Here is a 14,165-nt window from a genome sequence, read left to right on the forward strand (position 1 = left end):
CTCAACTTAATAAAATATAGATTTTAAATTTCATAAACAATATTTTACTCGTTTTAATACGAGATCTTCAGTTGTTTAAATCTTATTTAAATAGAATTCTAATTGAATAAGATTTTAAACAACTGAAGATCTCGTATTAAAACGAGTGAAACATTGTTTTGTTTAATAAAATTGAAAATTTATTATTAAACTTAGATTATATAATACATATAAACTATACTTACAGAATAAACATTAAAAACAAAAATTAATCATTGAAACAACAAAACTGTTTTAAAAAGTTTACATGATAAACAGTGTATATACTAAATTTATGTACAAGCTAGGGGAAAAGGAAACGAGGAGATTTATTAAAATATGAAAAAGTATTATAGTTTTCAATATAAATATTAAAATTATTAAAAAAAACATACGTATTATAGTCCTACCTACTAATATATTATTCTTGGTTACATGACAATTCAAATTCGGACAACTCAAATTCCGACAATTCAAATTCTTAAAAAAATATTTAAAAGACTGTATCTCAAAAAATAATATAAATTTGAAAAAAATATAAAATGCGTATGTAGATCTTATTAATGTCTACAAACCACTCTTATCTATTTTGAAAAATCTAAAATATTTTTAAATATAGTTTAAAAATACAAAAAATAACTATATTTTTTATTTTAATAACGCCATATTTCAAAAAAAATTTAATTTTTTGCAAAAAGGAAAAAAATGGCCTTTAGATATTATTATGTTTTACATATCAATTTTTTATTTAAACAAATGTACATTAACTTTTTATTTTTTGCTGTTTCAATTTTTTATTAAGAATTTGAATTGTCCGAATTTGAACAGTCGTGCACCCATTATTCTTTATTTAGTTCTCAAAAAATAAAAATGTCTTAAAACAGAACAAAAATTTTATCTTGTCAAAGTACTTTTAAATAAAGTAGTCATCCACAATTTTAACATTGTTTTATCTCTGTTACATAACGTTGTCTTGCGCTAAGAAGTCAGCTTGAGTTTGATTTTTCAATGAATCTTTGCCAGACGTTTAAAACTAAACCCTGAGATAAACAAAGTATTTTTTTATGAATCGATATATTTCAGCTTGGTATCAAATCAAGCTGAAATGTTATTAATATATATTTTACACTATGCCGCAAACTTAACGTGTGTCTAACGCAATACTCTGTTGCCTATTTTTATTAAAAGTTAGTAGTTTATATGAACTAGTAGCTTTAAAATCGTATAAAATATATTTTTACAACATGAAAATTTAAATGAAATGTTGTCTGATAAAAACCATTGAAAAACAGTTAATAGCATTTCTATGTTAGACACTAGTTTTTAGCTATTTTAAACAAGTATTATTTTAGCTAAAGTTATAATTTCTAAGTCTATTCAGATTTACAAAATCTTTTAAAACAAGATATCAAAACAATAATTTGAAAGCGTTGTATTATTTTAATTCTAAGATTTTTCAACTTTCTTAACAAATAAATTTTAAGTGGTGACGTAACACAAAAGAATATTCTCATTTATTTTTGTCTTTTATCCTTCTTCAGTTTAATTCAAAGTAACTATAAAATAGTCGGCGTTAAAGCTTTTAGCCTGGTAGAATCCAGGGGCGTCGCGTGGGGTGGAACACTGGTGCTATAGTTCCACCTAAAACAATGAAAAATTATGCTATTTTTTTATTTTAGAATTTAAGCCTTTAAACACGCTGCTTTAAATAGGCCCCAGATTCAGCTGTAGAACCCCAAACCACGTCAAAGTAACTTTATTAAAAAGCTTTAAAATGCAATTGGAATTGAGCTTTAAAATGATATAAAAAATTCTATATCAGCTTAAAATATAAGAGAGTTATGTTATCATGAAGTTGTACAAAAAATTACAGCCAAAAGTGTACATGAACGTCATTTATTTCCCTGTTAAATTATTATTTTTTTTATATATTTGATGTTCAAAAAGTTCGTAAAATTGGAGCTGTAAGCTAAATCTGTGTCAGCTGCATCTTAAACATTTACACGTTTTCAATACAAAAAAAGTTGGAAAGTTTAATTCTAGAGCTGCATGAAGTTTCTGCACCATGTAACTTAAATCATTATCGTTGTTGAAAATTTAATACCACACGAGTACAATAAGTCAAGTTGAACTTGAGCAGGGGCAACTCGAGCAGGGAAAATTATTACTACAGGAAAAAACTAGAAACGCGGAAAATGACATAGTGGTAAAAACCGGTAAAATAAATGTAGGTAGTTTAAGAAATATTTATAAAAATACATTTTTTTACAATTGATACTTTCAAAGTTAAACTAGTTTCTTTTTTCAAAAAAAATTAGGTTTAAGACGATATGGCAAAATTAGTAGGGTGTTTAGAAACAATTAACTAAATCAAATACTTTGGGTTTATTATTTGAAAATCAATGAAATTGATGAGATTAAAAATACGTAATATTTTTTAAAATTCAAAATTAAAAACTTTATCAAACAGTATCAAACAGAAACTCACCTCAACAAGTCGCAAATTGTTTGTATCATTTTTTACATACTTCAAATTCGCAATAAGTTGTTAAAATATTTTATTCAATAACATTTATTTGTTTAAATCTTAAAATTTATTACGCTTAAAGAAATGAATAAAAATTTTATTTAAAGTTTATTCATCTTATAAAGTTAGTTATTTTTGAAACTAAAAGCTTATATTAAAACGTTTTCTAAACCGTCGATACGAGCTGTAATAATGTTACATGTTTGGGAAAATAAGCAGATGTCTGAAATTAAACAATTATTTTTGTTTAAGTATTACACAAGTTGCTTTTCAGTGATAAAAAGTTAAAGTCTATATAGAACTAAAAAAAGTTACATAACATTTAAACTAAGCTTAGCCGTTGAATAATCATTGTTTTACAAGTTCAAAATATATGAAAACAGGTTTAATATTTTTATATTCTGAAGTTTTCAAAATTTTATCTAAACAAACGCTTTTACTTAGTAAAAAGTACATTTTAATATTAAATTAGACTATAATGTAATCAACAGAATAAATACATTTATTACATAAAAAAGCATTGTACTCTGAAGTGCTTTAATGAATTTAGTTTTTACTTGCTTTAATAAGCAATTTTAACCATAAGTTTACGAGAAACGTTTAATTTCTAACGTTCTATTTGTGCAATCAAAATTATCAAAAAAAAAAAAAGAAAAACTCATTAAACTACCATAAAGTTAGTTGTTTACATTTTTGTAAACATTATAAGGGAATATACACCTTAAAAATTTTCTAACAAAAGACATTTAACAGTGAATTGATTTTTTTTTAAATAGTAAGCTTTGAATCGAAGTGTACAATATTCTAACAAGTTCTCGAATATGTTTTAGTTTGTATTCTGAAAAGCTTTAATTATGTTCATACAGTTTTATCTTCTTAATTCTTTTAACTTTCTTTTAAGATTTGTATTCTAACTAACGTAAAAAGTGTATCTTACATGTAAAACTTGTAACGTGATAAAATAAAGTTTTAGAATATTTTCAAACAATAAAATTAAGCAGTTGTTGTGCTAATTGTTAAAACACGAAGGTAGCATAAGGTTAAAGACATTACGAAACTGTTTATTTAATTTAAACCAAAAGAACTAAAAAAAATCATGTAATTTTGTATATTTTATGAAAAACTTAAACATCTGTAATTTTTTCCATTTAATTTATTTTAATGTAAATTTCCAAACTAGTAAAGAGTTTTATGCTTAAATAGCATAATACACGAACTCTTGTAAGGTATACTGTTTTTTTTTTAGTTTTTGTTTTAAAAATAATTGAAACAGTTTACACTTAATTTTTTTGAATAACAAATAATAACAAAGAATAACTAAAAAGATTAGGTAATGTAGAAGCAGATGTAAAACGCATAATTCTTTTACATTGTTTATGACTTTATGTTTTCTAATAAATATTAGACTATCAATATTTTTTAAGGTACACAAAAGCTAGAATTATTTACAAGGACAAATTAAAACATCAGTTAAATCATAAACATCATTCATCGCAATAACAAAAATTGTTAAAAAGATATTAAAATAATAAAACCAACATGATATCTCACTGTGATATTTATCATTGTGATGATTTACAAAATATTTATAAGATAAGTACGATTTTTAAAATTGTTCAAAGTTATTTCCAATAGCATCTAAAAACAATTTTGTTACGACAAACTATAATTATTTTAAGTAAAATTTCAAAAAATCAAGTAAAATTAATTATGAATTTCCAAGTAAATATAATAATGAAAAATATTCAAGTTATACGTAAAATATACAAAGTAAGTTTATCTTCATTTTAATTACTTAAACAAAACTGTTTTCTAAAATCAAATTGAGGCGAAAGTTTAGAAGTCTAAAACATAAGTAAAACATAAGTTTTTTCAAATTGATTTAGATATTAAATACTTTTCTTTTGACTTAAATAGTTAAAGTATACTTATGAGTCATAAAAACTAAAATATTAAACTAAGTGGAAAATTTCAAAACATTTTTAACGAAACATTTATTGTATTAATTGTTTGTATTTTATTTTTTCAGTGAAATGAGAGACTTGGTCGAAAAAAATATCGGCAACAAATATCTTTGAATTGGCATGAACGATAAAGGGTAAGAAGGAAACTACAGACAGATAAATGGAACTGTTTATGACGTAACAGACCTCAACCAACCTGCAATTTGCAGATGTACCGTTGGTTAACCTGATAATTCTCCAAACCAAAGTAATATTCCTGGTATTGATGAAGACTGTGTCCACATTTGGAGAAGCGGAAGTGAAACTGGTTTGAAACTGTCACATGGGTCACTTAAAAAATAATTTAGTTGAGTTTTATGGATTATGTATATCCTCACTTGTAAGTGTGTACCTTCTGAAATTTTAATGACGATATTTTTTTTTCAATGTTAAAATTTGAACGTATTTTTAAACATGTTGTTTTTTCCATTTAAAAAATTTTTTTCATAATTTTTCTTTTTAGTTAATAAAATAATTTTAATTACAGTTTTTGACATTATAAGAACAAAGTATTAGTGTTTAAACAAATTTTCAGTGTCTTATTTTTAAAGTACTGTTATAATTTTAAAACATGTAAATACAGTTTTCAACGAATAAAAAACTAGTACCGTGTTTGTTTATTAGCACTTGATATTGAAATTTTAAATAACAATGAAGATATCTGTTTTATTAAAATTTAAATGTAATATATACTTATTAAGCATCTTGTTGTTAAACATTATTTAGCTACAGTAAAATCGTTATACTTTAAGTACTAGTTCTCTAGGAAGATTAGAGTTCACAGTAGGTATCAAAAAAGATACTTACACATGCAATTGGGTAAAAATATACGACATGTAATAAAATGATAACAAGATTAAACTTACAAAGCGGTTTTAATTATTTTTAACAAAGTTTCTATACGTGATGATAAGTGTTAAGTAGTATACAGAATCTGAATTTAAGACTGATAAACACATAAGCAAATTCATCATAAAAGAAAATTCAAATCTTATATTTTTTAAACTGTTTAAAACTTAAAATTTAAGTAAAACCTAGATTATTTGTTTATCCCTATATTGGATATTAAAACTTAAACTTCACGGTTATTATTATTTTTTCTTAGATTAAATATATTGCTTTTAAATGTTCTATGACTCATGATATAATGGAAAAAAACAGTTACTTTTTATAAAAGTCTCGTTTTACTGTATACTTTCACAAATAATTTTTCTGTTTTTTTAATACATTTATATTTTATTATTTAATTGTTTTGACAAAGTATAAAGTAGAATTAGCAACAAATAAATATTAAGGCACGTGTAAAAGCTTATAACAAATTTTGTTTTGGCTGTTTATTATGTTTAAATGTAAGCTTTATAAGCTTTTGTAAATAAGTTTGATGTATGAGCTGCTTTGTAAACAACAATAAATCGTAATAAATTCTTTACTAAGGTGAAAAAAATACCTTAAAAAACAGGTATAACGATATTTTGTTTTTCTTGGAGTTGTCGGTTAAGTTATGCTTTAAAGCTTTTTACTTAGTGATTATTTATTTCTAGTAGTCGTTTTACGTGTTACTACTATTAAAACTTGTCGTATATATGTAAACATCTTAATATGCTGATTACACTTTGTTACTGCAGTTTCATACGTTTAACAAAACTTATGTCTTTATTTTTCTTTAAATACATGACGAGTCTAGTTATTTATTTTCTTAATGCACTTATTGTTAAGGTAGAACCGTTTTGTCTTTACTATAACTATCTTTTCAAAACTTTGAAGAACGTCATCTAGCTTAATTAGTAGCTTTAAACAAACTTTCTTTATATGCAAATTCTAATCGAAACTTGTAGGAAATAACACTGTAAAACGTGGGTTATTTCTACATCCTACAATAATTAAATATATAGTGTGTTTAAGCTATCATGGATTTAATTATTTTGTTATACATGCAGTTAAAAAGAAATAGAATACAGAATAGTTTGTTTTTAGTTTCAATTTTCTGAAATAACATTACTGATAATAAAACAAAATTGCGATAAAATACATATTCAAGTTAGATAGTCAAAAATTTGTATAAAAAGTCTAAAATATTAATTGTTCTGAAATAAACGTCAAAAGATATATAAGTGATGTATGACTTGATAATCGAAAGTTCTTCGTGCACCAGGTCCTTTGACCAAATATTTTGAGCACTTTTTTTGTCGTTCAATAAATAGTAAAAATATAAGTCGGCTTCCTTTTTTTGCCTCATATTTTTCTTACTGTGAACAGCTGACTGAAGTTATACACATTTTGTGTAATTAATATAGTACAAATCTTTTTTTAACAACTATATGTTTAAAATTTAGAAAAGTTATAATCAAGCAATGCTGTTTTTTTACGAAGTGTACAAGAAGTTTACAGTGTGCTCTATATTTTAGACTACTTTCGTTTACACAACAAGGCTTATACATTGAGTTTGAAAACTGTTTTACTTTATAAAAACCTACGTACTATTAAGTAAGTTAAGAACTATTTGTGAAAAAGTTTCATCTTGTCTTAAATAATGTAATTTAAACTATAAAAACTTTAAATCAGAGAAAATATCGGCGGTGATTCGTAGAGCCTTGACTTTTGTGTGCTTATGTTATTTCATTATACAACTTCCATTAACATAACTTACATTGTACCATTTCAACTATAAGACAACTAGCTTTAGGTAAACTATGGCAAAACAACTTAATTGTTTGCAGACTGACGACTACGCTTTCTTAGGTAAGATTAAGTATAGGTATCAGTCTACCGAAAACATGTAGTCTGATGATTGAAGCGATGTGATCTAAGCTTGCTAAAATAGTTGTAGCTTTTTAAAGTGTCATATGGTTTAAAGAACTTGAAGTAAAAATAAGTTGGCGCACAACAAAACTACTTGAAGTATTGTGCTTGATGTAGATAATTATTTAAATGAATTTTCTGAGTGACTTTTGGCATGTTGATTTTAAATGAAAAAACGCCAAGAACTGTAGCAAGTTCAGACTTTAGGTTTAAACTTATTTTATTAAACCTATTTGTCTGGTATTTCGAAAAACAAGTCTTTTTATTACAATTTTTCAACCAAAGTGAGTATTTTTGGCCAATTATAAAAATATTATATATAACGTTATAAGGTAATAAACATTTCATCTTAAAAATGTTTTACACATAGAATAAACCAGTATAAATAAGTTATTATTTTTAATGTAAAACTTCATAAACGTTTTTAATAACTTAAACTCGTCAAATTAAAAATAAGTTTTTAAACTCTTTGTAAAATATCATGCTTTGAAAAAGCCAATTTAAAGTGCATACGCAGTTTTGCGATTGCAGTTTTACTTTTCAGCTTACTGTATATAATTTATAAAAACATGTTAAATGTAATTGGAAGAGTTTTAAAATACATGATTAACAGTTGTTAATAGGCTTTTGCGGTACTTTTTTTTAAGTAGTATGTACCTTTTAAAACGGGTAGGTGTCAAAAATGCACGAAGGGACACTAAATACTTTTTTATGGTTTTTATTTTTTTTAATTATCACTGTTACCCCAAACCTTTGGTGGGTAACATTTTTCAGTTTTTTTCATTAATTAACTTTTTAATTTAGATCTGTTACCCCAAACCAAGGGGCGGTATTAATTTTTTTTTACTTTTGTGCAAAATTGTCTATTAAGCAAAAGTGTCTTCGTCTATATTTGACCCATCCCCTTTTTATAAATACTTGAAAAAGTGAAGGAGACTATTAAACTTTTCTTTAAATAATCAAAAATATTGAATAAAATATTTAGTGTACATAAAATATCTTTATTAAAAATACTGCTTATTATACTAAAAAAAAGCAACAAATAATGAAAAATGTTTATTAACCACGATAAAAGTCAAATCATTCAAATGCTGCAAATAAATAATAACTAACTTTATTTTGTTATAACAACATTCAGAAAACATAAAATTGTAAGTCTTTATAGTTAATTATTTGGATAAAAAAACATTCAAAATTTAAAAAGTTAACAATATTGTTTTCGTAAAAAAGTAAATGTAACTAAATAAGTATTTTAAATTTTATATAAGTGTAAAATTCGTTCAGATAATATATTTGTTTATAAAAAAGTCTTGAGTTAACTAAAATAATACTGTAAAAACTATCAGAAATTGAAAAGTTTTTTGTTTCAAATAAGTTAGTATAAATAAAAAGTATTAATACAAAGAAAAAATGTATATAAAAAGGCAGTAAATAAAAACAAGAGTTCCTTGAACGAAAAACAATGTAAAACTAAAAAATATTTTTTAGTTTTTTAGTAGTCCTCTGCTGTCTTTTTGAATTATTTTTGTCAAAATTTCAAGTATGTTTGTAAAACTATAATTATTTTCAATCCACACACCTAATTCCAAAACACTACTCAAAGTTTTAGAACATTTAAAGATATAGTAACCAAATAAAAAATACCATGTTGATTATATTATTCATAAACTAATTCATTAAGCAACTTAAACAGTTTTTAATGACTTGGTTATCATATATCATTTAGTTTACATAAATGTTTTGTTGAATTATAAACAAATTGATTTTGTTTTATAGAGATAGTTATTTTCGAAATAATAATTTGATCCAATATTTAAATGCAGTTCATTTTATATTATAATTAAAGGCACGTCTAATTTAAAGTTTCAATATAGATTTTTTTGCAGTATTTGAAGAACATTAATGAATTAAGCAACTTTATTAAACATCATAGTATTAAACTTTGATTAACAGTTAAATTTTTTAAAGGTTAACTGTTCAGACAAAATAAAAATTGTTCGATAAATCCAAATAAATAAAAGTTAGCTCACCCTACCAAAAGCCTAAACAAGCGAAAATCAAAAGAAAATAATAAAGAAAGTGATTGTACAAATTAACTAGAACATTATTCACATCTAACAGTTCAAATAAGTTTAAGCTGAAACACACATTATTCTGATAAAATTGATATTTTTATAATAATCATAATGAATTTTATAAGTTATTTTTGCTTTTTCAGCGTTCATTAAGAAAAATTTTAAACTTACACACAATATAAACTAAGTATAACAATAACTAATTTGCTCAAACTTCATGAAGAGTCAAAATAATATGAAATTTTTATACATAAATATCTAATTTTTCAATTTATTTTGAAAGCTTAACGACAATGGACGCACTTATTTGTTATATAAACTTTTTTGTAAAGCAAAACTCAAATTTCAGTCAGTCTAAAGAAAAAAATATTTCAGAGATAGTTAACAACATCAAGTTATAGTTTCTGAGAAATTGCGATTTTAATCACAGAGTTTTGTGACGTCAAAAAGAAAAAGTAAGAAATGTGAATGTAAAGCCGACTTCATTATTTTCAAACTCAATTAAATATTCTCTATCACCTCCACATTTATACTTTATAAACCAAGACAAAAGTGCATCCATTCGCAGAACCATAAAAAAATCCCCATGTTCGAAACTGATCAATGCAAGCTACCGGGGCAGGTGACGGTGGTGATGTTGTAGCTGATGACGTGGGAATCCCGCAGCAACTTGGTCACCCTGGCAACGCTCATGTCGCCCAGCAACTGGTTGTTAACCGCCCACAAGATGTCTCCCACCCACATCAGCCCCTGAAGCTGCTTGTGCGCGGGTGAACCTTCGATTATTGACCTGTAAAAAAAAAATAATTTCACAATTGTAAATTATAACAAGTTGTTTTGACTGTATCTTAGATATCTCGATCTTTACAAAAAATAATGTAAGTTATTTTGAGAGCTTTAATGGATTTTGTTAAAGCTATCAAAAACTGTATTTTTTAATATTCTAATTCATATTGCAAGGGAAAGTATAAAAACTTAACAGATCTGTGAGACTTTTAAGCCATGTAAAGAACAATTCTTTTCTAAAACATGAAGTTTTACTAAAAGCAAAAGACATTCTTAAACAAAAACTATAAATTAGTAAAAAAACATTTGAAAATTTTTTCAACTTTCAATATAAACTTTTCGTATTAAGCATTAAAAAAAATCCGAAACTACAAAAACTAAAGGTACAAACTTGATGATAAAAACTTTCTGCTGCTGCCTCCCTCCCCTCTCGCCGTCCAATGACAGCACGGAAGACTTGACGAGGACGATTCCTATTGGCTGGGTGGCGTGCCGCTTGCTGATGGTCATGCTGCGCTTGGTGTGCAGCCGCAACGGGAGGTAGACCCACGTCTTCCACGACGGCGACGAGGCGTGCTTGTACACGGAACGCGTTTGTTGCGACACACTGAACATGTTTGGTTGTTAAAAACTTAATTATATTTATACTTTCAGGTATGCTATTATCTTATAGAGTAGTGCTGTGAAAATTGTTATGTTTTTTTTTGGTTGTAAGTGCAACGATCAGAGTCCTTTGAATTTTAGAGGAAAAATAAAAATGTTTTGTTTCAACTCTGTTATAAAACAATGTTTCACTGTGTTAGAGATTTTCAGCTGTTATAAAAAAAAACGTTTTTCCAAAAACTGCATGGGTAAAAATGCACAAGATATTTTTTAAACAACAATCTTGTAAAACATAAAAACTAATTTTCTCAAACACCAACTCGTCATTGTCAGCGGACAGTCCGACGAAGTTTTTCTCCCACAGATCGGTTTCTTCCTTCTTGTTGTGGTAGTCGATGCTGCAAGTAACAAACGTCACCTTGTCGCAGGTGAACGCGATCTCCTTCAAAAGTTGCACCGCGTCGTTGTGTGACCTTCCTATCAGTGAGATCCTGCGTGCATACATGGATGTTAATGATCAAAATAAAATTTATTATTATCTCTTAAAAGTTGCAATGCTTGTTATGTGAGCCCTATCAGTGAGATCCTGTAGTTTTTTTTTGATAGAGTTAAACAAAAACATGCTTAAAATAAAACACAAAAACTAAGTACAGTTTATACCTATTTCTGTATTAATATACCATTAGACCTATTAACATGCCATCGAATTATAATTATTTTTTTTTACATCAAACAATTATTTAATACTTTAAAACAAGTTTAAAAAACAAAATCAAGGAACACTAATTCAAACCAAAATTAATTGTTATACCATACAAAGCGTTTGTATTGATTCTCTATCAATTTTGGAAAACATTCTTTATAAATTGAGCCTCAACAGAAATGGTAAATTCCGAAAAAGATTTTTGATTGTTTATATAACAGGGTTAGTGCGCGAAATTCCTTTTCATTTAGCCTGACAGAGACCTATTTAGCCTGACATTTTTTCAAAGTAGAAAAAACCACTTTCAGAAGGCATTTTGGGTATTGGGGGGTCTTAAATAGCAAATTAACACAATAAAAGTATTCACAAAACTACTTTTAAAGAAAATAAAAATATAAATGAATTATTTTTCAACATCTATCAATCGCTTACCCAGCAACTTGAATATTTTTAACTGGTCATTATAATTTCTGCTTCAATGAATTCATACCTTTATTAAATTTTGGGGCTTAGTTACATCCACCACTTATCACCCATATACAAGGTTCGTGTCAATTAGTACTTGAATTCGTCAATTATAAGTTACATGACTGGACCAAAAGCTTTTATTAATTAAAACAGAAATGTGAATAAGTCTGTAAAAGAAAAACAAAATGTAATTAAACACATCTCTCAAAAACTTTATGTTATCATTAAAGCATCTTAATTTTTAAAATAATTAATTAAAATAACCATGATATTACACAAGTAATTTTTTAGTCTTGTGAATATCTCTAATAACTTTGAATAAACAGAAAATAAAATATATGAACAAACTGCTAAGAGTATTAATCTATAAAGTATTTGGTATAAAGCCTTTATATTAGAAATTAAAACAGGTTAACCAAATAAGCTCTGAAAAACAAAGCTCATGTAAACAAATTCAAACAAACAGTCAAGTTGTTGAACTAAACTGAAATGTTTAAACTGTACTTTTTTATGAATTTTTATAATTATGACGTATATAATCTACTAAAAACAAAATAATGAAGATTCTTAAAATTATTTTAGAGATTCAACAAAAGGTTTTAAGCACTTATTTTTACAAATACTGACTGATTTTGTCTTTAATAACTAAATCTTTATTTAGAAATAAATTCACATCTCAATTTGATCTTAATTAAAAATATTTCATACATTTGAACTGACAAAAACTGAGATTCTCAAATTTTTAAACACAAAAACTGATTTAGCCTGACGTTTTTCAACTTTTTTCAAAAAAACTGATTTAGCCTGACTTAGCCTGACGCGCACGAACCCTGATATAAGCTCTAATTTAATGAAAAATAGAGACTATAAAGACATTCAATAAATTAGAAATTTGGTTTCCAACATAAAAACAACAGATACCTGTTGACCCTGACGATAACTTCGCCCCTCTGTATGCCACTGCTGTGGTTGAACACTGAATCGTGCAGTATGTCCCGGATGTAGATGGGGCAGCAGCTTGAATCGTTGTTGTACCCACCCGCTATCACGATACCCAGGCATTCCTCCACGCGCTTGTGCACCGTCGTTGTCTGAATGAATAATATTGAAAATAACATTACTTGCTGGCAACCAATAAATGACTTGATGTGAGCCTTTCCGAACAACTTACTTGCGCAGAATTTTAATTTTTGGAAAGGAGTTCTTTTTTTTTTAATTCTATATTGATTGTGTAGTTTTCATGAACATAAAATACATTTTTTATTTATTGGGTCGTATTAAATTAAAGGTGTTAAATATAACAACAGGAATTTATAGACTTGCACCACTTAGGTAAAGATATTCTTCTTATTTTTATGTTATTTCTTTACTCAGTTAGTTACTTAAGTTATTTTTTCTAACTCATTTATTTATACAAACTAACCCTTTTGTATTTATTAGACGTTTATAAACTTAAAAACAAACGAACCTTGATTTTTTGTGTCACAAGATTTTCTTTCTCAACCAAGTTTATATCTGCGAGCCTGTTCGCCACCGAAGCTGCATTCGGAATGTTGGCCGGTTGCATGTTTGAAGGCCTGCCATTGGTCAATTGGGAATTAGGGCTTCTCTGATTGATCTGATTCGATCTTCTGTTTGCAGGTACTGGTGGTGCGGGTCTTCTTATTTCAGACTGGAACAACAAGTAGATATAATTATTCTAGTGTTTTAATTTCGGTCATGTAATTTTAAGTTTACAACATAAATAGTCATATGTTGACTTATTTTTTGATTCAATTTCATCTTAGGTGATTTAAACTACAACAGTATAATATTTGCTACCAAACTGCTTTTTTTATTAAACTGACTGAATTAATGCAAAGGTTGTATTTTCAAAACTCTAAGTTAAAGAAATTCTAATTAAAAATAACAAATCTGCTTGGCTAATATAATAAAAAAACTACCTTAGAACGTTTCAGCATGTTGTTAGGTTGCTTTATTACGTCATAGTTCGATATTTCTTCGTAGAACATCTGATTAATCGACCTGGAAATAACCAGTTCCACTTTGTTGACAGCTTCCTGTGGTATAAATGTTTTTTATTATTTAATGATATAAAATATAATTAAGTATATACAATGTTTCAGATAAGTTATTTTCATAAGATACTGAAAAACGGATAAATTAACTTATACAAAATATAA

General features: G+C 26.4%; 1 protein-coding gene across 2 annotated transcripts in view; it reads right to left on the reverse strand.

Annotated features, from left to right (window-relative positions):
* Window positions 1-8,630: 8,630 nt before the first annotated feature.
* Window positions 8,631-14,165, reverse strand: part of LOC145835724 (ligand of Numb protein X 2-like) — a 35,598-nt gene continuing 30,063 nt past the window's right edge. For both annotated transcript variants that reach the window (XM_082943431.1, XM_082943430.1), the window contains exons 10-15: window positions 13,926-14,042; window positions 13,451-13,654; window positions 12,904-13,073; window positions 11,132-11,302; window positions 10,600-10,815; window positions 8,631-10,212 (exon numbers count right to left, since the gene is read on the reverse strand). In XM_082943431.1, coding sequence (XP_082799557.1) covers window positions 10,023-10,212; window positions 10,600-10,815; window positions 11,132-11,302; window positions 12,904-13,073; window positions 13,451-13,654; window positions 13,926-14,042 — 1,068 coding nt within the window. In that variant the 3' untranslated portion in view covers window positions 8,631-10,022. The remainder of the gene's footprint in view (window positions 10,213-10,599; window positions 10,816-11,131; window positions 11,303-12,903; window positions 13,074-13,450; window positions 13,655-13,925; window positions 14,043-14,165) is intronic.

The sequence above is a fragment of the Thalia democratica genome, chromosome 5 (assembly GCF_965202585.1).
Source record: "Thalia democratica chromosome 5, ktThaDemo2.hap1.1, whole genome shotgun sequence".
NCBI classification, from domain to species: Eukaryota; Metazoa; Chordata; class Thaliacea; order Salpida; family Salpidae; genus Thalia; species Thalia democratica.